At 40.7% G+C, this 25,012-nt stretch overlaps 3 protein-coding genes across 7 annotated transcripts; 2 read left to right on the top strand and 1 right to left on the bottom strand.

Annotated features, from left to right (window-relative positions):
• Positions 1 to 406: 406 nt before the first annotated feature.
• On the bottom strand, positions 407 to 2,032 carry LOC115738118. The gene is made up of 2 exons (XM_030670636.2): positions 1,790 to 2,032; positions 407 to 1,237 (listed from the first exon to the last, which is right to left on the bottom strand). Exons 1-2 carry the CDS (start codon positions 1,799 to 1,801, stop codon positions 695 to 697), a joined length of 555 nt encoding a protein of 184 aa, XP_030526496.1. The 5' UTR covers positions 1,802 to 2,032; the 3' UTR covers positions 407 to 694.
• Positions 2,033 to 4,746: 2,714 nt separating this feature from the next.
• On the top strand, positions 4,747 to 16,089 carry LOC115737954 (casein kinase 1-like protein HD16). Of its 5 annotated transcripts, XM_048283627.1 has the most exons (18): positions 4,747 to 4,912; positions 5,033 to 5,608; positions 6,480 to 6,614; positions 6,697 to 6,770; positions 6,863 to 6,932; positions 7,033 to 7,088; positions 7,179 to 7,250; positions 7,709 to 7,803; positions 7,892 to 7,958; positions 8,081 to 8,210; positions 8,293 to 8,511; positions 8,641 to 8,789; positions 9,000 to 9,174; positions 9,311 to 9,401; positions 9,480 to 9,637; positions 9,716 to 9,943; positions 10,757 to 10,762; positions 16,079 to 16,089. In XM_048283627.1, the coding sequence occupies exons 2-16, from the start codon at positions 5,228 to 5,230 to the stop codon at positions 9,926 to 9,928; spliced, it is 2,085 nt and encodes a 694-aa protein (XP_048139584.1). In that variant the 5' UTR covers positions 4,747 to 4,912; positions 5,033 to 5,227; the 3' UTR covers positions 9,929 to 9,943; positions 10,757 to 10,762; positions 16,079 to 16,089. The 5 variants fall into 5 exon arrangements, with proteins under 5 accessions (XP_048139584.1, XP_030526262.1, XP_030526261.1 ...); XM_030670402.2 differs by lacking the exons at positions 10,757 to 10,762; positions 16,079 to 16,089 and adding an exon at positions 9,989 to 10,441 and having other exon boundaries at positions 9,716 to 9,904; XM_030670401.2 differs by lacking the exons at positions 10,757 to 10,762; positions 16,079 to 16,089 and adding an exon at positions 9,989 to 10,441 and having other exon boundaries at positions 4,790 to 4,912; positions 4,990 to 5,608; positions 9,716 to 9,904.
• Positions 15,179 to 24,918, top strand: LOC115738040 (ABC transporter G family member 29-like). The gene is made up of 22 exons (XM_030670526.2): positions 15,179 to 15,603; positions 16,456 to 16,665; positions 16,791 to 16,875; positions 16,978 to 17,137; positions 17,213 to 17,289; positions 17,406 to 17,459; positions 18,144 to 18,234; positions 18,432 to 18,733; positions 19,019 to 19,617; positions 20,525 to 20,685; positions 20,805 to 20,914; positions 21,219 to 21,369; positions 21,485 to 21,643; positions 21,730 to 21,905; positions 22,017 to 22,349; positions 22,473 to 22,763; positions 22,858 to 22,941; positions 23,048 to 23,181; positions 23,261 to 23,488; positions 23,606 to 23,777; positions 23,869 to 24,123; positions 24,210 to 24,918. Exons 1-22 carry the CDS (start codon positions 15,218 to 15,220, stop codon positions 24,477 to 24,479), a joined length of 4,488 nt encoding a protein of 1,495 aa, XP_030526386.1. The 5' UTR covers positions 15,179 to 15,217; the 3' UTR covers positions 24,480 to 24,918.
• The last annotated feature ends 94 nt before the right edge of the window (positions 24,919 to 25,012 follow it).

Consider the following 25,012-nt stretch of genomic DNA (forward strand, 5'->3'; position numbering starts at 1 on the left):
TGACCAAGAGACATTTTGACAATTATTTTTTCTCATTTTGGATTTACCAAAAAAAAAAAAAAAAAAAACAGAAAATTAACAGTGGGCCGGGTCAACCCGATCGATCTTCGCGCTATTAGAAATGGGTTTCTCAAAGAAGGCCCAGTTTTAAAGCTCTTCCAGGATCATGATGATGATGCAGAATTTGCAGGAAGTAACTTCACATTCAGAAAGAATTGCAGAGGCTGGCCTTCTTCAACAGGGGGATGATTGATTAGTCCTTCTTCGAGTCCTTTCCATCGGTGTTCGGCTCGCGCAAACGTAATATACTTAAAATTGCGATTTGTATGCAATCGGGTTGATTTCGAACCCCATGTGCACCCGAGTTGTGTTCGTATATCGGTGTCGTCTGAATTGATCTGGATGCTTTAGAGTTTGAACATATATACTTAATTTCTTTCAGTCCGGTCTCCATACATGCGCACTACAACTTCCATCATGTCAGAAAAGAAGAAGGCTGTGGTGGAGAGGACCTTTGGCCGTTTGAGTTAAAGCTTCTCTATCTCTAAGTACCTTTTATTACATACCGACTTATCGAGACCAATCCCCATTATAGATTATTTTTTCGGCATCCGGATATGGCGAAGATCATCTCTGGAGTCCGTTGCTTCTGCAGTGGATCGTCTCGTTTCATCCGGTTTCTTGTGGCGCGATGTCATAGCGCGCCAAGTCCTGCAGACACATTTCGGCTGTCCTCTTCTGATTTCATCAAATACACACCGCTCACATCGGGCGGTACCCCATTCTCATCCTCAAAGACATTGCCTTTGTAAGTCACTGCCCCTCCATCCTGAACTTCGCCATCGCCGGTTCTTTCTACAATCAACGCAAAACCGACGCTCCCTTCACCAATCAGACCCTCCCGTGCCTCTCTCATCAGCTTCTTAATCTTTTCGCTATTGCCAGCTATATCATTGTCGCCGCGGTAAGAGTGTACAAGACCTCCCACCATGAACCCGGGATTCACCTTACGGCCTAAAAGAAGTGCAGCCGAGTCCTGGATGCTCATGTTCTCCTTGTTCTGGTGATGTCTTTGATTGTCGAATTGATGATTGATCTGAAAGAGCAGCCAGATGCCAAATGCCATGGCCAAAGCAAATTGGAATAGTCCCCTAGATTGTGTTGTCCTTTGTCCGTGACTGTCGACGCCGGATTGGTTAGCCATCATGTTCCGTTCCTTCAAATATGAATCGGATCCCTGGAAACAGAAGCACATTCCAGGAAAATTGAAGTCACATGACTTAATGGGCAAAAAAAGGAGTTGGTAAGCAGATGGGCTAAGACAATCACGAACTTGGGAGACCCATTTCTTAATATCATTTAGGTTTAACAGAACATTAATCTTGTCAACGCCTACCGTAAGATAAATCTGTTCCTAGCTTAACAAAATCTCTGCAGGACATACGTAATACGACCTGCTCATACAGTCCTATCTGATGCTCTGACCTTGTGATGATGAACTTGATAATACACCAGCATGCTTGAATGCTCTCTCTCTCTCTCTCTCAAATGATCACAGTAGATTATAAACTGCACAGACATGATCTATGATGTTCGAAAGCTAACAGGATTTGCAGTCCATGAGAGATCAACTTGAGAGCATTCTCTGCCTCTTGAACCCAGGAAAGAGCCAAAAATGACAACATGCTGATGAACATGGAAAAACCAAAACCTTATTTCTGCAGCAACTGATCTATCAAATGACAGACAAGAATTCACTTCAAGAAGTTGACAACCGGCATGAGATTACCTGGATGCGCATGCCCTTTTCTGCACGCAAGCGATGAAGCAGAGGTCGAAGAAAAGAACCCTTTTGAGAGAAACAAGAAAAGGCTCGGAAAGTGCTGTGCTTTCTGAATAATGAAGGCAAAGCAGGAGAATTTGTCAACGCGTTGAAAGTCAGGAACAGGGGTTTGAACTTTGGAAGCTCCAAAAGGGCGGCTCTGTCACGAAACTCCTTTAGTTCATCCCCCCCAACAGTAAGAAGACCTTCTCTCTCTCTCTCTCTCTCTCTCTCTCTCTCTCTCTCTTCTAGAAGCTTTGATTCGATGGAGCAAAGTTCAAAGGCAAAGGCAAAGGCAACTTATAAATGGGGAAAGGAGAGCTCTATTTATAGGTTTTTGTTTAGTTCTTTTGAGACAAAAAGATAAAATCAGATGGGAGATGAGATAAGAACCCTAGATGGGAAATTTTTTCGAGACAACAGAAAGATTTTTATAGTTCGTTATTTTGACAGCGTGGGTCTTTCAGATCGGATGATCCTCATCAATGATTGCTGTCGTTCGAGCAACAGAAACAAATAGCTATAATACTCGTAACTCCTAATCAACAACGATGCTTCGTTTGTTTCGCGAAAAATATGACCTTTTCGGAAAATATTTTCCAGGAAGCCATTTTCCAGGAAAATGACTTCCTTTTCCAATGTTTGGCAAAAACTTGAAAAAGTTCCGGAAAATATTTTTCGCCGTTTGATAAGGAAAATTCGTTTTATTTTAAGTTCGGAGACTTGATTATAATAATTTTTTAATTAATGCCTTTCTGATACCAATTTCATGAAAAAAGTTCAATTTGGCAATTTCGATGAATTCTGACTTGAAGTTCAAAGGTACAATTTTTTGGATTTTCTTTTAATGATTTTTTATTTATTTTGAAATTAAAAAATGAAGGAAAATTAAAGTGAATTGGTTCAAGGTTACCTTTCCGAATTTGAAACAATATCAAATCGATTCGATCCTACTTGCGGATAGGGTCGACGATGGTGCGAACGGCGGTGTCTCAAGCGAAGGAGCCTCACGATTCATAGTAAGTTACGGGGATGCTTCGGCAATCTCAAATCAAATCAAAATCAATTCCGTATGTCAACTTATTGCGCCCACGAAAATTACCACCTTGCAAGGCGGGGGACTCGCAACCGTGCTCTCTATTGTGGCCGTGAAGTCTTCAATGAATTTCCGTGGCCTCAAAAGTCTCCCCGTGATTAGAATCTGCAGGAAGAGTCGTCCAGTTGTCGTCACCGCTTAGTAAGGGAGCTCATGGATGACTGCTATGAATCGTTTTCTCGGCGAATGTTCACCATTGGGCAAACTTGTGAAAATAAAGAGAATGGAGCTTCGCTTGGCTGTTAGTAAAAGTGCGAGAACAGAGGAAGAGAGATGCGCCTCTAATTTTTGTGGAAACAAATGAAGGTGGTCCCCGTCGACTACGCTGCGGAGGTCTCGCGGCGCCTCCGGGAGGCCACCCTTGGCGGTGACTCGGAATCGACCTTTGAATGCCTCGTCGACCCACTCGTCGACGTCAACTACGGTGGGGCGGTGAGCCTCAAGACCGGAAGGCCGACGTCATCCTGCGCGGCGAGTCCGCCGCCGAGCTCTGCATGGAGCACGAGAAGTTCGGGACGGACGTCATGACTTTGTTCCTTGCTATAGCTTTCTTTGCTCAAGGCCGGAGCCCTTGGTGCCGGCCGTGGCCGGCAACCCGCCGAGGGAGAAGAAGGAATATTAAAAAAAAAAGATAAAAAAAAATAATAAAGAAAGTAATTAAAAAATAGATTTTATCCGAAAAATAAAAAATGAAAATTTTGAATTTTGAAAAAATAAATAAAAAACGAAAAGAAAGCAAAAAAATAATTAAAAAGAAAAAAATAGTTGAAAGAGAGGAGGAATGAAAAGTGTAGAAAATGTTTTCCTCTTTTCAAAATGAGGAAATCATTTTCCTTAGTTTTAGAAGGTTTTTTTGTTGACGGGAAAATATTTTCCGTTGACCGCTCATTTTCTCGCCCCCAAACACCGGAAATTTGGGAAAATGTTTTCCGGAAAAATATTTTCCGTGAAACAAACGGAGTTTGAATATATTCGTGGAGATTCGTCCGTTTGCTTTACGAAAATCTTAAAATTAGAAAAATATTGTCCAAAGACAAAAATAATTATATAGCTTATAAAAACAAATGAACGAAAATTTTTTCATCACTCACGAAAATGGTTAGGTAGAAGTTGTTGCCAATAGTCAAAATTTTTCTATTGACTAATTTTTCCAAGCTATATAAGAAATAATTTTTGAAATCTTGAGTTTTTTGTGAAAGGAACACACCTTGGATAGACTAAACATGACCAAACGCTGCTAATGATTTTGATTCGGTACGCATCTTAGATATAAGTTAACATAAAAGTGTCTTTATATCGTCTTTAGAAACCATGACAAGATAAAAGTGATTGAAATTTTGCTTAATTGGGTGATGAGACAAAACATCTGTGCATGGATGTGCTCATAAACGACTTCCGGAGATCTTATGACCAGTTTAAGATTAGCGCGTATCATACACTTGACGAGTTATTTCCTTCGACGAACATGTTGTCGCTCATCTCGCATCTAGAAAACTCTAGGGTTTTAAATGATAAAAGTCGATGAATGACCTGTTCCGATAATTGTTTTCTTAAACCTTCTTTTGTCAGTGATCATTATTAATACCCGGTTCAGAATGTAATTCGTAGAACAATCATTTCACAAAAGGTAATGTGATCTGCATTTGAGATCGACGAAAACACAAAATCTTTCTTGATGTTAAAAATCATTGGTTTGAGCGCTAGGCTATGCGAAGACATCCTATGATCCGACGGCCAGAAAGGATCCACGTGGACAATTTCCAAATTTGGACATTCCCTCGTCACTCCCTTGTCACTCCAATGCCTGCAAAACTAAAATATTCTCTCTCTCTCTCTCTCTTTCTCTCTCTCTCTCCCTTCATAAATATTCCAAAGCGAAAAATAAAATTGAAATTCTCTCCGTGAAAAATCCTAGACAATTCCCAATCTCTGCAACCCCAATCGATGATCTAGGCTTTCATGGACGCCGAATTCATCATTCCCCGACGGAAAAGGTTAGCAATAGCCGTAATTTGTTGTCAAGTTTGGTTTTTCCTGATACATCGTTGGTCTATTTCGCGTCAGAACTCAGGGTTTGTTCGTGTGCTTTCCCCTTAATTTTTGGTCTCTTTTAGCTCGATCATTTGTTGGGGCGATCGGAAGTTCCGCCCTTTGGACCTGAATTCACTGTAAAGTCTCTTCATTTTCCCCCCTCCGATTGGCGCTCTTCTGGCCTATCAGTTGTTGGAGAAAGGGGGGGAAAACTAGAACTTTAGCGAATTTTTTCTTTGGAAGAGACAATCGGAGGTACGAGAATCGGAGAATGAAAGATGCCGGTACCGCGTGGCGGCGTGTCCAAGGGGCGAGCAGCGGAAAATCTACAGAATTTTGAAGCCGACGAGGGAATTGCGACGCGGACAAGGAGGCGGCGAGCGGCAGCTGCAGCGGCTGCGGTCGCACAACCAAAGAAGAGCACCCGACAGGCGAAGGGAGCTGTTGCTGAGAATTTAGCTGCCGTGGTTGCAGAGGAGGAGAGACCGCATAATAGGTTGTTGGAAGTGGGATTGAGAACCGCCGCCGGTGGTGGTGGAGAAGAAGAGAAGGAGGAGGTGGGTGAGAAGCCAATGGATGAATTTGATAGCAAGGGGCGAAGCGCTGGGAAGGCACATGCGGCTGAGGAGGAGGGAAGCACTGCTCCTCTTCCCGAGAAGGTATACTTGCAAATAAGCTTTTATGTGAGATCATCTATGGCTTTTGTTTTCAGCAGAGTGCTGGTGGTTACCTGTTTCTTATTGCCATGAATGTGATACTTGATGCTGTGTCTCCTGCATACGGTCAAAGCAGACGGTTTGTGGTTGAATGAAAGATTGCTAGGTTGATCAAATTCTGCTGGAATACTTGGTTATTGATGGTAGTATCAGATTGTTAATGATATGACTGGTAAATAAATTTTGGTAAGTGATAGGATAAAATATGCAAATGGTAGAATTGGCTATATCTAACCCCGTCACTTCCTGATAGCGAACCTTTTCTATTAATGCTGGGAACCTCGGATTCCCTCGATGTATGAGTTGGTAGTTTCTATGGAACCGGTTCAACTTCTGGGGAGCACTTGTGCGCATGCACTGTCTATGTATTTTCTATTGGTGACATTCATAAATTCTATCTCACGTCGAAGTTGGTGGTTACCCAGTGTACAGAACAGACAGAAAATTGGGAGAAGGTTGTTTGTGGTTGAATGATAGACTGCTAGGTTGATCAAATTCTGCTGGAATACTTGGTAGTAATTGATGGTAGTATCAGATTGTTAATGGTACGACTGGTTAATAAACTTTGGTAAGTGATAGTGTCAACATTTTATCTATTCCAATTGGTGATTAAAATTTGCAAATGGTAGAATTGGCTATATCTAACCCCATCACTTCCTGATAGTGAACCTTTTCTATTAATGCTGGGAACCTGGGATTCCCTCCACGTATGAGTTGGTAGTTTCTATAGCACCGGTTCAACATCTGGGGTGCACCCATGTGCATGCACTATCCTCGTATTTTCTATTGAAGACATTCATATATTCTATCTCAGGTCCAAGTTGGTGGTTCCCCAGTGTACAAAATAGACAGAAAATTGGGAAAAGGTGGTTTTGGCCAAGTCTATGTTGGCCGACGTGTTTCTGCTGGAAGTTCAAGTGATATTACTACTGGGCCAGGAGCTGTAGAGGTGCATATGTTTCTTCATTTTTGATTTCTATAGTGTGGATATCTTTTTCTTGTGATTCAGCTAACATTTGTTTTTTTCGCAGGTGGCATTGAAATTTGAGCATAGAAGCAGCAAAGGATGCAGCTATGGCCCCCCTCATGAATGGCAAGTCTACAAGTAAGTATCCTTGTCCTATTATAGTATGACTCCTTTTTGTCACATTCTGTTAGTGAACTTCACATTTTTTTTTTCCTGGCATATATACACAGCACTCTCGGTGGTAGTCATGGTGTACCAAGAGTACACTACAAGGGTCGACAGGGTGATTTCTATGTCATGGTATGCTGCTATTTCCTTTTTGGTTTGCAGCATCAGATATTTTCTCCTGTCTTCTTTTAAGCTGTAACAGTCTGTTAAGAATATTACTGATTGCCTGAAGGTAATGGATATGCTCGGGCCAAGCTTGTGGGACGTGTGGAATAATAATTCTCACTCGTGAGTTTGTTCAAAACTATGATCTTGTGGTATAAAATTTCTGGAATCAATCCTTTTTAATTGCTAATTTGATTGTACCTTTTACTCTAGAATGTCCACTGAAATGGTTGCATGCATAGCCATTGAAGCAATATCCATATTGGAGAAGTTGCACACAAGAGGGTAAGCGTTCTGTTGCCAACCTTACAATTGTTGCTTTTAGTATGTGTGAGTGAGGTTTTGTCCTGTGTTATTTGCATCATAGAGGCTTCATGAGTTGATGTGGACAAGCGATCGAGCATCGCATATTTGGTTTTGAGTTTCACTCCATTGTCATTAACAGACATTTTTGTCGGCCACTGAGTGTGGATAATGTCAGGAATCATTTACTTTCTCCTGTCTGATCTGATATAGCCTGTAGAGTATTAACAATAACCTATTGTGAATAATCTACTGCGAATCATCAGCCTTTTGCCTCTTTAGTTTTGGATTATGTACTTTTCGAGAACCTATTCCCCCCTCCCCCTCCCCCTCTCCCCCCCCCTCCCTCTCTTCCAAAAAATAAAATAAAATAAAAAATACCATTATATTAATGGTGGTCTCATATTTTGGTTCCAAAATATTATCTCTCCAACTATCAGGTACATTCATGGTGATGTAAAGCCTGAGAATTTTCTGCTAGGTCCTCCTGGAACTCAGGATGAGAAGAAGCTATTCCTAGTTGATCTTGGATTAGGTACCTTCTTGAATGCTCATTTTCTGAATTTTATTGTTCCATCAGTGTTCTATAACTGGCTAATGTATAATATTATTTTGTCTTTTAGCTACAAGATGGCGTGATAATTCAACAGGTCTGCATGTAGAGTATGACCAAAGACCAGATGTTTTCAGGTACTTGGGGAATAATTGAGTTGTGGGGATAAGATGAATTGATGTAGCTTTGTCTATCAAGCCGTTTAGATCTCTGGTTGTGTTCCCAATTGCTACTTACTTCAATGTTGTCTTCTTGGCAGGGGAACTGTGCGCTATGCCAGTGTACATGCTCATTTGGGCAGAACTGCAAGTAGGAGAGATGATCTCGAATCTCTCGCCTACACTCTGATTTTCCTCCTTCGAGGTCGTTTGCCATGGCAAGGATATCAGGTTTGTCTTTCTGTTTCTGGCTGATAGCAATTTGCCCCTCTTTGAGTTTGACAATAGAGCTGATTCTGGTGTTGCATTTCAGGGAGAGAATAAAGGGTTCCTTGTTTGCAAGAAGAAGATGGCAACATCTCCAGAGACTCTGTGTTGCTTCTGTCCACTGCCATTCCGACACTTTGTTGAACATGTGGTTAACTTGAAGTTTGATGAAGAACCAAAATATGCAAGATACATTTCTCTTTTTGATGGGATTATTGGACCAAATCCAGATGTCAGACCGATCAATACAGAGGGTGCTCAAAAGGTGGTTAACGTTCTTCTCGGTTTGACTAAATCCACATATTTTAGCCTGTTGTATGTTCTTTCAAGTGTCTTGTTTTGCCTCTTTCTTTCTCTCTCACTGTATATATATGTATAACTGTCTGTTCTGAAGCTTGTAATTCAAGTGGGTCATAAGAGAGGACGGTTGACCATGGAGGAGGATGAAGACGAAGATGGACAACCGAAGAAGAAGGTCCGATTGGGTATGCCAGCTACTCAATGGATTAGTATTTACAATGCGAGGCGTCCTATGAAGCAAAGGTAGTGGATATGTTCACTTGAAAAGTTCAACTTTTCCAGTGGCTTGATGTCTCGTTTTAGATTTCTTTGATTCATTCATCTCTGCTCTGTTTCCTTTTTTATTTTTATTTTTTTTATGTGCTTTAGTTTTTTTTTTTTGTGGAAAAATATGGACCTTTCAAGTAATAGAATGTACAGTTTTGAGGTTGAGTGTGTAACCATTCTCTGTAGGTATCACTACAATGTAGCAGACAACAGGCTCAGCCAGCACATTGACAAAGGAAATGAAGATGGCTTATTGATCAGTAGTGTTGCCTCCTGCCAGAATCTATGGGCCCTAATTATGGATGCTGGCACTGGGTTTACTTCACAAGTTTATGAATTTTCATCTTCTTTTCTTCACAAGGTATAGCTCTTTCTTGCAGATATATCTGTCCCTCCCTTTCCGAATTTTTGTTCCCATCTCTCTTTATTCTCTTGCACAGAAGTGCAATTTCATTGGTGATCAGAGATAATTTACTTACCATGCTTTTCTGTTTCAGGAATGGATAATGGAGCAGTGGGAAAAGAACTACTATATCAGTGCGATAGGGGGATCTGCTAATGGGAGTTCTTTGGTGGTGATGTCAAAAGGTGTGTGGTTCTCAATATTAGTCTCGTACAGTCATACCTATTTGAACGTTTGATGACAATTTAATTTGCTGGCACCAGGTACACAGTATCTGCAGCAGTCCTACAAAGTAAGTGATTCATTTCCATTCAAGTGGATCAACAAAAAGTGGAAGGAGGGTTTCTATGTGACATCTATGGGTACAGCTGGAAGTAGATGGGCAATAGTTATGTCTCGTGGTGCTGGATTCTCAGATCAGGTCTTGTAACTGGTGAAAAATTCTGCTTGTTATTTTACACATGCATATAAGTGGCTAATAGAGCCACTTTTTATTCAGGTGGTCGAACTAGATTTCCTTTATCCCAGCGAGGGTATTCATCGGCGATGGGACTCTGGATATCGTATAACAGCAACAGCTGCGACATGGGACCAGGCTGCATTCGTTCTCAGTATACCAAGAAGAAAACCCGCGGATGAGACCCAAGAGACTCTTCGAACTTCCGCTTTTCCGAGCACACATGTCAAGGTGCCTTGTCGCGAAACTTTTTAGTTCACATTTCTCGCTGTTCTTCCTTACGCTATTCGCTAACTTGATTGAGTGCACATGCAGGAGAAATGGGCTAAGAATCTCTATTTAGCATCAGTCTGTTATGGGAGGACGGTTTCATGAACCTCCTACAATTTTGATCGGAGGAGGAAGGGTCGAGGGTAAGAAGCTGAAGGATCATCGAAATGAGGTCGGGGATTGCGGGGCTATGGAAAATTCTCGTTGCATTTTACTTATTGTTAAGCTGTAGAAAAAAAGTTAGTAAGACCCTATAATTGTCTGTTAATTGGGATAACTCTGCTAGAAAAATATAGTAAGACACTTTAATTGTCTATTAATGGGGAAGACCCTGCTCAATTTTTACAAGTACAAAGAAAATAATGAGCATCTTTTCTTGTTATTGTCAATTTTTGTATAGAGAGAGTGGAAAAGGCTACAGATCAACTGGGGAATTGGAGAAATTGTTGTATTTTGGTTTCCTACTTTGATGGTATATATATATCTATTAGTACTGTAGATGACTTATGCTATCTTTTATGATTTAATGGGATAACTGAGATGATATGACTAAGTGGTTGTGCCACATTCATATAATTATTAGAGAAAAGAAGAGGGAATTGAGAGGTTTGAGGGAAAGAAGAGGAAAAGTATATATATTAGGATATAAATGTCCTATTATGTACTTCCAAATATAATGAACAGAAGCGAGAAGTTCATTCAATTACGGCGTGGTTCTCAGGTGTGGTTCTTCACTCAGAATTGAGAATCGGACCGGTTCCCACGGGACCTGGAGCCAGACTGGTTTTCAGAGCCAGGTTCGCAACCCTGCAGGTGTTCGTACAGCCGCGTTAATATTTTACATTGGTCGGATTCTTTCTAAGCATAAAATTTCAAGATTGATCGACCCACTGAAATCTTGTTTGCTGTTTGTACACGAGCATCCGGGAATCTACAAGCATAGGAAAATCACATCAAATTACCATTTAAATTGGAAGCCCTGAATTCCTACAAGTGTCTGAAATCAATTGAAATAAGCCCAGCAGCCATTGTTGGATCAAGAATATCAACAGAAGTTGCTTGAAGAACCTGCAAGTAGTAAGACCTCAGTATGGTCATTCAGATATTATTTTGAGGCGTCATTCCCACTGTAAGAGTCAGGGTCAATTGCAATTTTACCTTAAGAAAAGAAAGAATTGCAGCTATCTCCATCAAAGGACATGGGAATCGCGAGAAAGAAATTAGGCTGCAGGTCCGAGGAGGGTGGAACAGGTTGGTCTGCTTGTAGAAAACTATAAGCCTCAGAATAGCCATGCTCAGCTCGGCAAAACCATTGAACCCGTGGATGATCATCGAGAACAGGAGAGCGCCGATATACCATTGACCATCCATTTCGTTCTGAGAGTGCATCCTGCTCCTGATGACCACAGTGGACCCAATGACCGCCACGATAATGACCTGGACGGTCCTGAAAATGCACAGGAACGCGTTTTTCTTTATCAGCAGCTGTTCCTTGTCGAAACAGGCCTTTACTAGCTCCATCATAGGGACATGTTTCATGACGACTAGAGCAGCTTGGTGGTACTGCTCCTATCGAACGGGATGGAGAGCTCATTGTCAAGCCTCATGCTAACATGAAATTGCTTGAACCTGTTCGCAGATAATTGCATAGCGAGACCCTAAGCCACTGCTCTTTAGGTAAGAGGAGCCGTTATACTTCTTGTTGTTATTACTTTTGACATTGGAAATTGCAAACTCAGCAAGAGAACCGCTTAGACAGATTGAGAAGATGGGTTATGTTTGGTCAGCATCTCACTTTAAAAAACACAGGAAGTGGATGGTGTGAATGTCAAATATACATCAGCGCGCGCGGGTGATTAACTTAGCCATGATCATGTTAACTTGGAACTAGCTTTGATCTCACGTAAGAAATGGAAAATAGATGAAGGATTTTCAAACCTTCAGAAGTTAGAATTGCATTTGTGTAAGTCTCTTTCGCAACTTCATGTATTCAATAACTAAGTATCTATAACTAAGTATTATCATCATTGAAGTTGGACACCATCAGCTTAAGATGATAATTCATGGGAAGAAGTGTCCAAAAGTCCCAAAACTTTTGCATTAGTGCCAATTCAGTCATAAACATTTCAATTGTGCCAATTTAGTGCTAAATCTTTTGCATTTGTCCCAATTAAGTCTACCCGATCAATTTTGATTGGAAATCGCTGACGTAGACGCCGATCGTCCTACGTGATATGACCACCACCGACGTGGACATTTTTAATTTTTATTTATTTTTAGTAATTTTTTGGTTTTTTTTTTTCTTTCTTACTTTGATTTGTTTTCGAACATGATATGTCGGGACATCCCAGCTTACAGGATGATTTAATTATATGAATAACTCGTTCTTGTCTTAGGAGAAAAAAAGCATTGGACCCTTTATGCTCTTCACTATATCTGTTGGAGTTATCCCATATGGGTTATGAAAGGGGCTAATGATTAGTTTATAAGTGAGAGGAAAAGTCTCATCCCTTGAGCTAGCTTTTGGAATGAGAGAGGCTCAAGACCACCTAACAACACATGGTATCGGAGCTAGTGTTATTCGCGTGAGAGGAGACAACGGGTCCTATATGCTCTTTCTATTCATGTGGTGATTTTGAGTTGGACTATGAATCCATCTATATTGATGGACTTCTTACTAAGCAAATTCCACTATTTTTTATTTTGAATCTTCCAAATCATTTCCGTAGGAGATTAGCTTTTTTTTTTTTTTTTCTAAAAATTAAAAAGATTCATTCTCTTTATAAAAAGAAAAAGGTAGAACGGACAAAGATTTCTTTTTCGATGTATCACTGGAGTTGAATACCTCATTCAAGAATTATTTTTGATCCAATATGTAAGAATCCATAGAAAAGGCAAATCCCTTATGATATACTAAATCCGGCTTGCTTATTGATAGAGTGAATCGATTTGCCATTTCTTAAAATCTCTCTTCTGATTCAAAATCCATGACCCAACTCCTTAATTTTGTTTGGTAGAGTGGATAAATGGGGTGGCAAAACTACATCGATTTGGAACAAAATTCCACCATAAATGTAGGTTTCAATCCGCGGCCCTGTTTTTCATTACCTTTGCCATGTATGTATAGCTTGTGTTGGTTGGTTACCTAATCATGGAAATATGATTTGACCAAGCATAGTTGCCTCTTGTCATGACCACCATATCACCCTCCTCTTTCATGCATGATTGCCCAATGAAGGCACTTTCTTCATACGTTCTTCTGAATATAATATTTGACCTTGTCGAGGTTATAATATCGTTCTACCTCTTGGCTCACCAAACATCTCCTAGACGACATATGAAGCTTGGACCAAACTCCATGTGACATCACATGATTGATTTGGCCCAGTAAAACCAGGAATATCGTTTGAGCCCCACCTACATTTTGGTCAATGGATCAAGGAGTTGACCATTTTAATGGTTTTTAGGAGGCAACATTGCTTGCTAATGCAAGGAATGGACATGGTCTCTCGCTAATGGAAATCGCAGATCAAGCCAAGACGCGTGAGTACTTATCACATATTTTCATTGGTCATCCATACACGTATGTACGGGGAGATTTACCAAAAAACACCTAAACCTATTATAGTTGTACCAATTTAGTCCAATCTAGCAATAGCGAGGTAGAGCCTCACCAGGGATGGGCAAGGCCGACCTCACCAGCCATCACCTCTGGTCGATCATCGAGGTTTGGTGACTGGCTAAAGAAAGAAGGAGAAAAAAAAAAATAAGAAAGAAAATAAAAAAGGGCAAAAGAATACCAAGAATACCAAAAGTTTTGTACAAGGCTCACTTTAATACAAAAAGTTTTTTTGGATAACTTAAATGCCAAATTTTTTGAAAAATAATCATTTAAGGGTAAATTTTGATCTGTTTAGCTAGAAATCCGACATGGCCTCCTTTTTATTAATATCTAAAGCCGACGTGACTCGCGAATGTCCAGTCAGCATCTAAGGAAAAATGACGTCATTTAGCGCATTTCCTTAGCTTTTGATTTTTATTTACTTTTTTTTTCCCTTTTTTTCTCCCTTCTTCTTCTAGCCATTGATCGATGAGAGAGAGGGTTGACGAGGTCGACCTCGCTATGGCTGGGTGAGGCCAACCTCGCCCAGCAACGATAAAGGCTCGCCCTCTCACTAGTCGGCCTAGCAAGGGCAAGCCATCACTGGACAAGGTCGATCTCGCCCAACAATGGCAACAGTTCGCCCTTGCCCAGCAATGGCAACGGCTCGCCCTTGCCCAACCATGGAGAGGTCGACCTAGCCCTTGCGGACCCCCCGCCCTCCCTCTGGCCAATCGCCGATCCAGCAACCGACTAGAGGAAGAAGGTAAGATTTAAAAAAAGATAATTGACATGTCACTAAAAAAAAGAAATGAAAATGCCGTGTCACTTAGAAAATTTAATTACAAATACCACATATCTTTTTGGTTGTTATTTTATGTGGGAGGCACTTAAGTGATCTTTTTTTTTTTCGATTTGACACTCAAGTGAGCCAGCAAAAAATTTTGGCACTAAAGTGAGCACCGGATACGACTTTTGACACCTTTGATGTCCTTCTATTGAAGAAAAAGGAAAAATAAAAATAGAAAAAATTATAATATTATTAACAATTGTTCATGTCAAGACCGGTAGCACCACGTAGGACAGCTAGAGTCTACTTTAGCAATGTTTGGCCAAACTTGGCCGGATTGAGTGAATTGGCATAAATGCAAAAGTTTTGGTGATTCAATTGGCCAAAAAAGGAAAAGGAAGAATGTTTATGACTGAATTGACACGATTGCGATAGATTTTGTAATTTTTTGGCAATTTTCCCATACGTACATGACTGCACAAGGTACGCCTCTTGCATAAGGGACATGCTTGTACAATATATATTCACTTGCATTAGTTCTGTAGACCTCCATCATCATATCTCTCTCTCTCTCTCTCTCTCTCTCTCTCTCTCTCTCTCTCTCTATAAAGAAGAACAAGTAATCTTTGGATTGGTCTATAAGAAGTGACTTGGCCTCATAAGCTCTTCACCGGAATTTGAGGTGAACGTTTCTGTTTCTCTTCTATTTTAGTTGGCAAAGTTCACAGAAAAGTGGTTTTGCTGATATGCATGCTTGCTTCTTTCATGAGCTTCAACTTTGCACCAGAAGCACCGAGCAAGACTCTCATTTGTCTGTTCATTGACTTGATACAGAACAAGAATAGGAATATAAAGAAGAGGAGGAATTTAGTGCAAGGGAAACATGGAGGGATTCGAGAGGGCGCGGTCCTGGAGGCAAAGGAGCCAAAACTTGAGCCGGAGCATAAGCAGGAGCATGAGCAGGACTAACTGGGGCATGGAAGACGTGTTCGCCGGGTCCAGGCAATCGAGACGGACGAGCCACGTCGACGAGGACGAAGAGGCCCTCAAGTGGGCCGCGATCGAGAGGTTGCCGACGTATGACCGGCTACGGACGAGCATCTTCCAAGCTTTCGTCGAGAACGATCAACAGAACCGTGAGCAGAAGTTGGTGGTGGATGTGAGGAAGATGGACCTGAATGACAGGCAACAGTTCATTGATAGGATGTTCAAAGTGGCTGAAGAAGATAATGAGAGGTTCTTGAGGAAGTTCAGAAACAGGATTGACAAGTAAGTTCACTTCCAATTTCATTTGGATGCAAATAAAATGCCTAATCAAATATTTACCATTTTATTCTAATTTGAACTTAGCCCTAGTTTTCTCAGCCATTTTCACTAATGATGAATTATAAAAATCTTTTTTTTTTTTTGGATTTAGTGATCTTTTCCAGCAATGCAGATATGAACATGAGCAAAGAAAATGGCCAGCCTCATGAGCTCCACCAACCCCCTTATTTGATAACTCATATCGTTGACTCAATTTTAGGTTTTTTATTACCACGATGTTTGCATCCAGTATGAATGCATATAGCTCATACCAATATGAGGATTGGTGGATCTGTGGTAGGAGAGAAAAAAAAAAAAGACAGAAAAGAGAAAGTGGCGTGCATAAAACTGTCATACATCGCTTGTTTCTTGGGTTTATATTCTCTTTATATACATGTGATTTTCCTCTGCCTATTAGTATTAACTTAAAACTTTTGAGTTAGACGTTCTAACGAGATATCGGAATCCTGCTCCATATTCGACATCACTTGTTTGCAACATTTACGTGGGCTAGACATTCTAACTACATTCATTGCATTCTTTATTAATTTCATGTGAATATTTTAAGGATTTGTGCATTGTCATTTAGGTAAGGCTGAGTCATGCTTCTCCATATCTAACTTGTTGATGTAATTATATGTGCCGCCCGTTAAATTTGTTTATGGTTCCATGGTTGACATCCCGCCTTGTTCAGAAGGTCAGTAAGGAGGAGGCTCATGAGGACAAGAATTAGTCAACTCAACCAATCAATTAATCATGAATTAATGTGAATTATCTGTATTATAATTGATTTGAGGTTTGGGTGATTATTTGCAGGGTGGGTATCCAACTTCCGACGGTGGAGGTGAGATTTGAGCATCTGAACGTGGAAGCAGATTGCTACGTCGGAAGCAGAGCTCTTCCGACACTCACCAATGTTGCCCTAAACATTGCTGAATCAGCTCTCGGTGCGGCTGGGATTAGATGGGCCAAGAGGACAAAACTCACCATCCTCAAAAATGTCTCTGGCATTGTCAAGCCATCAAGGTGAAACAGAGACACCCACAACAAAAATTTATTCTTAACTATCATTAGGAATTAATTAAGCCGGTCGGATTGTGTTTTTAAAGCACTAATTTCTTGGTTGGACATTTGTTTTGACTTAATTACAGGATGACCCTTCTGTTAGGCCCACCATCCTCAGGGAAGACTACCCTTTTGCTGGCTCTGGCAGGGAGATTGGACCCAACCTTGAAGGTATAGGGCTGAACTCAGATAAACTCCCTTAACCCTATTGAGGATGACGAAATTTGATGTGAGGCTGAAAAGTAATTTTGTGAAATTGTCATGATTGAGCAGGTTGGAGGGGAAGTATCATACAATGGGTACAGGCTCAATGAATTCGTGCCACAAAAGACATCTGCATATATCAGCCAAAATGATGTGCATTTGGGCGTGTTGACAGTGAAAGAAACCCTAGATTTCTCCGCAAGGTGCCAAGGGGTTGGAACTAGATATGGTAATTTTGATTTTACGGAATAATTATTATATTTTAGTAATCAAACACAAGTATAATTGGTCTTTACTATCACAGAGCTGCTCTCTGAGCTTGCAAAGAGGGAAAAAGAAGCTGGGATTTTCCCGGAGCCGGAGGTTGATCTTTTCATGAAGGTGATAGCGTTCAATATCTCTTTAGTTTTTGAACTAATTTTAATTTCGTGGTCACCGCATTTTAATATTAGGAAATTCTTGATTCTTGATGATGGGATCATGAATTTCACTCACAGGCCACAGCCATGGAAGGTGTTGAGAGCAGTTTAATTACAGATTACACCTTGAAGGTAAGCAGAACGTTAAGTATGCACCTCAGTTTCTGGCAAATTTTGAATTTTTATGCTAGTTGGAAGCAGAGTTTTCATTTTTTTCCTGAAGTTTTTCGCCTGGTCGAGTGTTTACTTGCAAGTTGGCCGGTAAATATTCTAGGATCTTTCAGAAAGGCGGAGAGAGAATCGATAAAGATTACATTTTTACTTAATTGACTTGATAAAAGAGTACATAGATGGCTCTATATATAAAGAATGTAACACTCCCAAAAACCCTAATTACCTTATTTATGACCACCTACTAACTACTTACTGATGTTCATAACTATTCTTCAACATGGCCAAGCTTTTTTACTTGATTCTAAACCTTTTTGTTGGTTTATACAGAAATTTGAACCAACTAGATTATCAATCTGTCCACCAACATGAAAATAAATGAATTCATGTCCTTGTCTCTTTCTCACCTTGGTTTTGGAAGGTTCATTTTCCTGTTTGATCAAATCCATAGAAAATTACTAATCAAGAACGTGTTCATCATGGTATACCTTGTGAGACTTTGACTTATTGTAAGTGCACTCAGAAACAGACTCTGCCTTAATCCACAGGAATTGTTAAATTTGATGAACCATCAATAGTACTGATCAGTTTCTCTACCTAAATGGCCTCTTCCAATCTCACTATGCCTCTGTTTTTTTGTTACAGATCTTAGGGCTCGACATATGTCGAGATACGATTGTCGGAGACGAAATGCAGCGTGGATTATCCGGTGGACAGAAGAAGAGAGTAACGACAGGTTTTACTATTAGCATCTCTTAATAAAAATCCTTCTGATTATCGACTCCATGTTTGTGTTTATAGAGCTCAAATAAGAAGTCGTGAGCGTGCCTGCGAAAAGATGAGCTTCCATGAGGCAATGTTTAAACTAACGACAAGCCTTGTAAGATCATTATGGAAGAAGTAACCGATATGCTCAAATTCATGTAAATACAGGAGAGATGATTGTTGGGCCTACAAAAACATTGTTCATGGATGAGATATCAACCGGCCTTGACAGTTCGACGACATACCAAATTGTGAAATGCTTGCAACAAGTGGCACATCTCACTGATGCCACAATCTTGATGTCGTTGCTGCAACCTGCACCGGAGACATTCGATTTGTTTGATGATATCATTCTCTTATCAGAAGGCCAGATTGTGTACCAAGGACCAAGAGAACAAGTTCTCGAGTTCTTCGAGCGATGCGGGTTCAGGTGCCCTGAGAGAAAGGGTACTGCTGATTTCTTGCAAGAGGTAAAAGAAAAAGGAAAAAATCAGCAACAATGGGGTGCTTAGTTTAATAGCTTTTGCTGCATTTTGTGGTCCAACTTTAAGTCTCATTATTTGGTAGAATGATCATTGGTCGGGTCATGTTGTTCTAGGATCTTCATGTGAATTAGTGTTAAACGTTTTCAAACTATGCTAGACTTAGGCTGCTTTTAAATCTGTGTATTAGGTGAAAGTGAATTTATCCAGTTGTGTCTGATATCGTCCCCCCATGAATCTGACGGTATAGCTTGATGGGCGCTACTACAACAGGTTACCTCGAGAAATGACCAAGAGCAATACTGGGCAGACAAAACCAAACAGTACAGGCACATATCAGTCAGTGAGTTCGCTAACAGATTCAAGCAATTTCATGTCGGCATGAGGCTCGACAATGAGCTCTCCATCTCATTTGATAGGAGCAGGAATCACCAAGCAGCTCTAGTCTTTACAAAATACTCGGTCCCTATGACAGAGCTCGTTAAGGCCTGTTTCGACAAGGAACGGCTGCTGATAAAGAAAAATGCATTTGTGTACATTTTCAAGACCGTCCAGTGCATTATCTTGGCGGTCATTGGGTCGACGGTGTTCATCAGAAGCAGAATGCACACTCAGAACGAAATTGATGGGCAACTATATATTGGTGCTCTCCTGTTTTCAATGATCATCAACATGTTCAATGGTTTTGCTGAGCTGAGCATGGCTCTTGCGAGGCTTCCAGTTTTCTATAAGCAGAGAGATCTTCTGTTTCACCCTCCTTGGACCTTCACATTGCCTAATTTCTTGCTCACGATTCCCATGTCCGTGATTGAGTCCGTCGTTTGGATGGTCATCACGTACTATTCCATGGGATTTGCACCTGAAGCTAGCAGGTATGTGAGCTTATGTTGCAGAAGCATCACATGGAGCCTACCGATATCACCATAAGTTGCAAGGCTGAATTGCTTCTTGCCCTCCCTAAAGTTTTGGGGGAGTTTGCAGTGTCCTTTCTGACTTTGGCTCTTAACAATCTACCCCCAAGCAGTCTACAAGATCATTCCATCTAATAAGCTAGTTTCTCACTCAGCTTTAGACATCGAAGGAATGATAATTCTCAAGAGCTTCTCCTTGGAAAATAGCTCAGGTCACTTAGTTCGGAAGAATTGTTTAGTGTCGCTTTTCCTGCTAGAATGTGTCGTTTTACGTGAAATTCATAGCTGTTAATTAATTAAGCAGGCAGGCTTTCTATTGGTTTGCAGAAGCATCACAGAGCCTTAGTGATATCACCATAAGTTGCAAGGGTAAATTGGTTCTTGTCTGCCCTGAAGTTTTGGGGATGTTCCCAGTGTCCTTCCTGACTTCGGCTCTTCACAGTCTATCCCCAAAAAATCTACAGATCATTCAATCTGATAAGCTAGTTTCTCACTCAGTTTTAGCCATCAAAGAAATGACATTTCTCTAGAGCTTCTTTTGGATACACAAAAATATCTTAGGTCACTTAGTTTGGAAGAATCACTTAGTGTCGATTTTCCCTCTGGAAGGTGTCGTTTTGCCTGGACTTCACTACTGTTAGTTAATAGAGCAGGCAGACTTTGTATTGGTTTGCAGTCACTCAGGGATGTCAGGGCCATATATTGCAATAGTTGGATCTTTATTGGAGATAGCTGCAATCCTTTCCTTACTTAAGGCAAAATTGCAATTGACCATGAATCTTACTGCACAATAATGAAATTAATCACAGTAGACTTCAAGGAATGACGCCTCAAACTAATGACCATACTGTGGTTTTACTACTTGCAGGTTCTTCAAGCAACTTCTATTGATATTCTTGATCCAACAAACGGCTGCTGGGCTATTTCGATTCATATCAGGCGCTTGTAGGACCGTGATCATCGCTAGCACAGGTGGTGCTTTAATGCTTCTCCTCGTGTTTTTGCTTGGAGGTTTCATTATTCCTCGAGGTAAATGTTCCATAAAAGGAAAGAACATAGAATACTTGTTAAAAAATAGGTGCTCCCTAGTACTTAGCAACCAAGGTATAGTAGTAGCAGAGAGCTAAGAGCTTGTTTGGATGTGGCAGGTAACATACCTAGTTGGTGGAAGTGGGGTTACTGGGCATCACCCTTAACTTATGCTTTCAATGCCATTGCTGTGAATGAGATGTTTGCTCCTCGTTGGATGAATAAACCGGTAAGTCTTTTCCGGTCCTGCTATCAGTCAAATTGTTGTAATTACACATAACTAATAGCAGGCCCGGAAATGCTACTAGTTCTGTGTAATTACAGAAATTTAACCTAGACATTTTGTTTTACTTATGTTTCACGGTTTTAAGCTATTTCCATAGTTAACATATGTTAAAAGAAGCACAACCAAAGTATAGCACTTATCACAATTTATCTCTGTCAAACTTCTTGTCCTGTGAAATAGGGACATGTACATCTCTTGTTCCTTTTCATCTTTACAAGAAACCAACAAATAGTTGGTTGTCTTACAGGATAGCAGTGGCAATTCGACTTTGGGTTTGGCAGTCCTCAAGACCTTTAGTCTCTCCAATGAGAATTGGTACTGGATTGGTGCATCAGCTCTTATTGGATACATAATTCTCTTGAATGTGTTCTATACCCTTGCCCTCACGTACCTAAATCGTAAGCTCTAGCTCAACGCATAAAAATTTCTGAGTTTTGTTTCCCCGAACATCATTCTGTCAGAGGGTGTCAACTTTTTTTAGTCACTTGTTTCATAAGATACATAATACTGCAGCCCTTGGAAAACCTCAAGCTACAATATCTGAAGAAACAGACAACCATGAGGAGGACGAACAATCAGAATCAAAGGACAAATCTAGAATGAGGAGACTTTCTTCGATTATGAGAGACTCTTTTAGTGGGCCCTTATCTACAATGGATGGGAACAACACAAGTAAATAAAACTTCAGACAGCAAAGTACTCCTTCCTGTAAAAATGTTAGCGGTTGTGATATTAGCATTTGCTTCTGAACATTTTAGGAGGCATGGAACTCCGACGGATGAGTAGCCGAACAAATGCCAACGGCCTGAGCAGAGATGCAGATTCATATCTTGGATTGCAAAGAGGTGTTGCTGCAAAGAGAGGAATGGTTCTGCCTTTCGCTCCTCTAGCAATGTCCTTTGATAGTGTAAATTATTATGTAGACATGCCTCCGGTATGTAATCTTTACTTTTCATGCTCGTCTTGAGTCGACATCTCATAATCTACATTTATTTGAGATAGTGAAGCTACTCAAGTACTCATTCTGTGAGCTTTATTTCAACAGGAAATGAAGGAACAAGGGGTCACGGATGACAAACTCCAGTTACTCAGGGAAGTAACAGGTGCATTCAGACCTGGAGTGTTGACTGCACTAATGGGAGTAAGCGGAGCTGGAAAGACTACCTTAATGGATGTTTTAGCAGGGCGGAAGACAGGTGGCTACATTGAAGGGGACATCAGAATTTCGGGATATCCTAAAAAACAAGAAACCTTTGCCAGAATTTCAGGATACTGTGAACAAAACGATATTCACTCGCCACAAGTCACCGTGAGAGAGTCTTTAATCTACTCAGCTTTCCTGCGTCTACCAAATGAAGTTGGGAAAGAAGAAAAAATGGTATGTGTACATTTTATTTCGGCCTTCGCCTATTTATTCAAGTTGTGATAGAAAGACTGTAGCAACGATAAATAGATGTTGGTGAAATTTAGTAATTTTATCTTGAAATTGTCGTGCTGCCAGATTTTTGTTGATGAAGTGATGGAATTGGTAGAATTAGATAATCTCAAGGATGCTCTAGTCGGTCTTCCTGGAATTACGGGTCTATCAACAGAACAAAGGAAAAGATTGACTATAGCGGTTGAGCTTGTTGCTAATCCATCCATAATATTCATGGATGAGCCGACATCAGGACTTGATGCACGAGCTGCAGCCATTGTCATGAGGACGGTGAGGAACACAGTGGATACTGGTCGGACTGTAGTCTGCACCATTCACCAGCCTAGTATTGACATCTTTGAAGCCTTTGATGAGGTAACTAATTTGAAACTTTTCTTCCTTTTGTCCTGTAAAAGCAAGCAATGACTAATAAAAGGTCATATATTTGACCGGATTACCTTTGCTTCAGTTACTGCTGATGAAGAGAGGAGGGCAAGTGATATATTCTGGACCCCTTGGTCGAAATTCCCACAAGGTCATTGAATACTTTGAGGTACCAATCTTGTACACTTACACAAACTTCTTTTTACACATCTGGTGTGATACACAATGACAAGACAGAAACATCTGGTCTCACTATTTTTTATTACTAATTTCAGTCTATTCCTGGAGTCCCGAAAATCAAGGAGAAGCACAATCCGGCAACGTGGATGCTTGAGGTGAGCTCAATAGCAGCTGAAATGCGGCTCAAGATGGAATTTGCTGAGCATTACAAGTCGTCATCCTTGTTTAAGTAAGTTAAGTGCTGAGACTTGAGATCTGCCAATGAAAACTTCATTGCTGACCTGCTAAAATTATATGCCTTTGTGCAGGAGGAACAAGGAACTAGTGAAGGAGCTGAGCACGCCGCCTCCTGGAGCCAAGGATCTGTATTTCCTGACGCAATACTCGCAGTCCTCATGGGGACAGTTCAAATCTTGCCTTTGGAAACAATGGTGGACTTATTGGAGAAGTCCTGACTATAACCTGGTGAGAAACTTTTTCACATTAGCATGTGCCCTAATGGTGGGGACAATTTTCTGGAAGGTCGGCTCCAGAAGGTACGTGCCTCCATGTCCTACTGAGTAAACATTCGGCATTGTGGCTTTTCATAGAACAACGAGGTTAAAATTGATCTTTCATCGAATTTATGCTTGCTTCCCCATATCACTATTCAGGGAAGATCAGTCTGATCTCACCATGGTTATTGGAGCTATGTATGCTGCGGTCTTGTTTGTCGGCATTAATAATTGTCAGACCGTACAACCCGTGATAGCTGTCGAGAGAACCGTGTTTTACCGAGAGAGAGCGGCCGGAATGTATTCTACTCTTCCTTACGCAATGGCACAGGTGAGAATCAATTACTAAGTTATACCTCAACTCTTTATAAGCGATCCAATTTCATCAATTCGTTAAAACTTTAGCGGTTCGCCATGTGCAGGTGATATGCGAATTGCCATATGTTCTCTTTCAGACCACATATTACACTTTGATTGTGTATGCAATGGTTTGCTTCGAGTGGACAGTGGCAAAATTCTTCTGGTTCTTCTTCATCTGCTTCTTCTCCTTCCTCTACTTCACATACTACGGCATGATGACAGTTTCCCTGACACCCAACCAGCAAGTTGCTGCCATCTTCGCCGCTGCTTTCTATGGTCTTTTCAATCTCTTCTCCGGATTCTTCATCCCAAGACCTGTGAGTTCGTTTTACTCAATCTTCTACGGCCATCTGGTCAATCGTTCTCTTGCAGGATATCTCAATTTGTTTTCAATCCTTTGCAGAGGATACCGAAATGGTGGGTGTGGTACTACTGGATCTGTCCCGTGGCGTGGACTGTGTATGGATGCATAGTATCACAGTATGGCGACGTCGAGCACAAGATCAAAGTCCCTGGCCGAGCTGACCAACCCATCAATCTATACATTCAAGATACTTTTGGGTATGACCCAAACTTCATGGGACCTGTTGCTGGAGTCCTGGTTGCTTTCACAGTCTTCTTTGCCTTCATGTTTGCTTATTGTATCAAAGCACTCAACTTCCAGATGAGATGAGGCTATGATCCTGCTCTTGAAGTTGAAGGCAAGCTCTTGCTCTGATCATCCTGTACAAGTAAAACATTCACACCAAATTCGGCCCGGTAGCAAGGCATTGACTGATTGTGAGAGAGATTAGGCTACGGTATTTGGTACAGGCTTCAAATACATAGAAAAACATAGAAGTTAGCAGCAAGGTTAGATTGATAATACGCAAATCTAGAGTAGCATTTTCTTAATTGGACAAATTTGAAGAGATCATAGTTGTTTTCTGAGCGAATTTTATAGATGTAGTTGCAACGTCTTCCTAGTATACTATCATAGTAATGGATACCCTCACAATTTTCTTCCCTTTTGAAAAAAAGTCAATATTCATGTTCCATGTAAATTCTGGCATGTAAGAATCAGAAAAATTCAGAGAAAAAAAATATGATAATTGCAACAAAACTGGGAAAAAATTTCATGTTACGCCGATGAGAAAAATCGCTTGCTTATCTCACATTCTTTCTTTTTTTGGCATAGAAACCGAACACAATTTTAGTAGACTTGAG

This window comes from Rhodamnia argentea, chromosome 8, assembly GCF_020921035.1.
Source record: "Rhodamnia argentea isolate NSW1041297 chromosome 8, ASM2092103v1, whole genome shotgun sequence".
Classification (NCBI taxonomy): Eukaryota; Viridiplantae; Streptophyta; class Magnoliopsida; order Myrtales; family Myrtaceae; genus Rhodamnia; species Rhodamnia argentea.

Bases quoted from the DNA above. Each gene is read 5' to 3' on its own strand.
- LOC115737954 (XM_030670402.2), top strand. From the start codon at position 5,228: ATGCCGGTACCGCGTGGCGGCGTGTCCAAGGGGCGAGCAGCGGAAAAT. The intron at 7,089-7,178 runs GTGAGTTTGTTC...CTTTTACTCTAG, and splicing joins TGGAATAATAATTCTCACTC to AATGTCCACTGAAATGGTTG. The intron at 9,175-9,310 runs GTATAGCTCTTT...TTTCTGTTTCAG, and splicing joins CATCTTCTTTTCTTCACAAG to GAATGGATAATGGAGCAGTG.
- LOC115738040 (XM_030670526.2), top strand. From the start codon at position 15,218: ATGGAGGGATTCGAGAGGGCGCGGTCCTGGAGGCAAAGGAGCCAAAAC. The intron at 20,686-20,804 runs GTAAATGTTCCA...TGGATGTGGCAG, and splicing joins AGGTTTCATTATTCCTCGAG to GTAACATACCTAGTTGGTGG. The intron at 22,764-22,857 runs GTAACTAATTTG...CCTTTGCTTCAG, and splicing joins TCTTTGAAGCCTTTGATGAG to TTACTGCTGATGAAGAGAGG.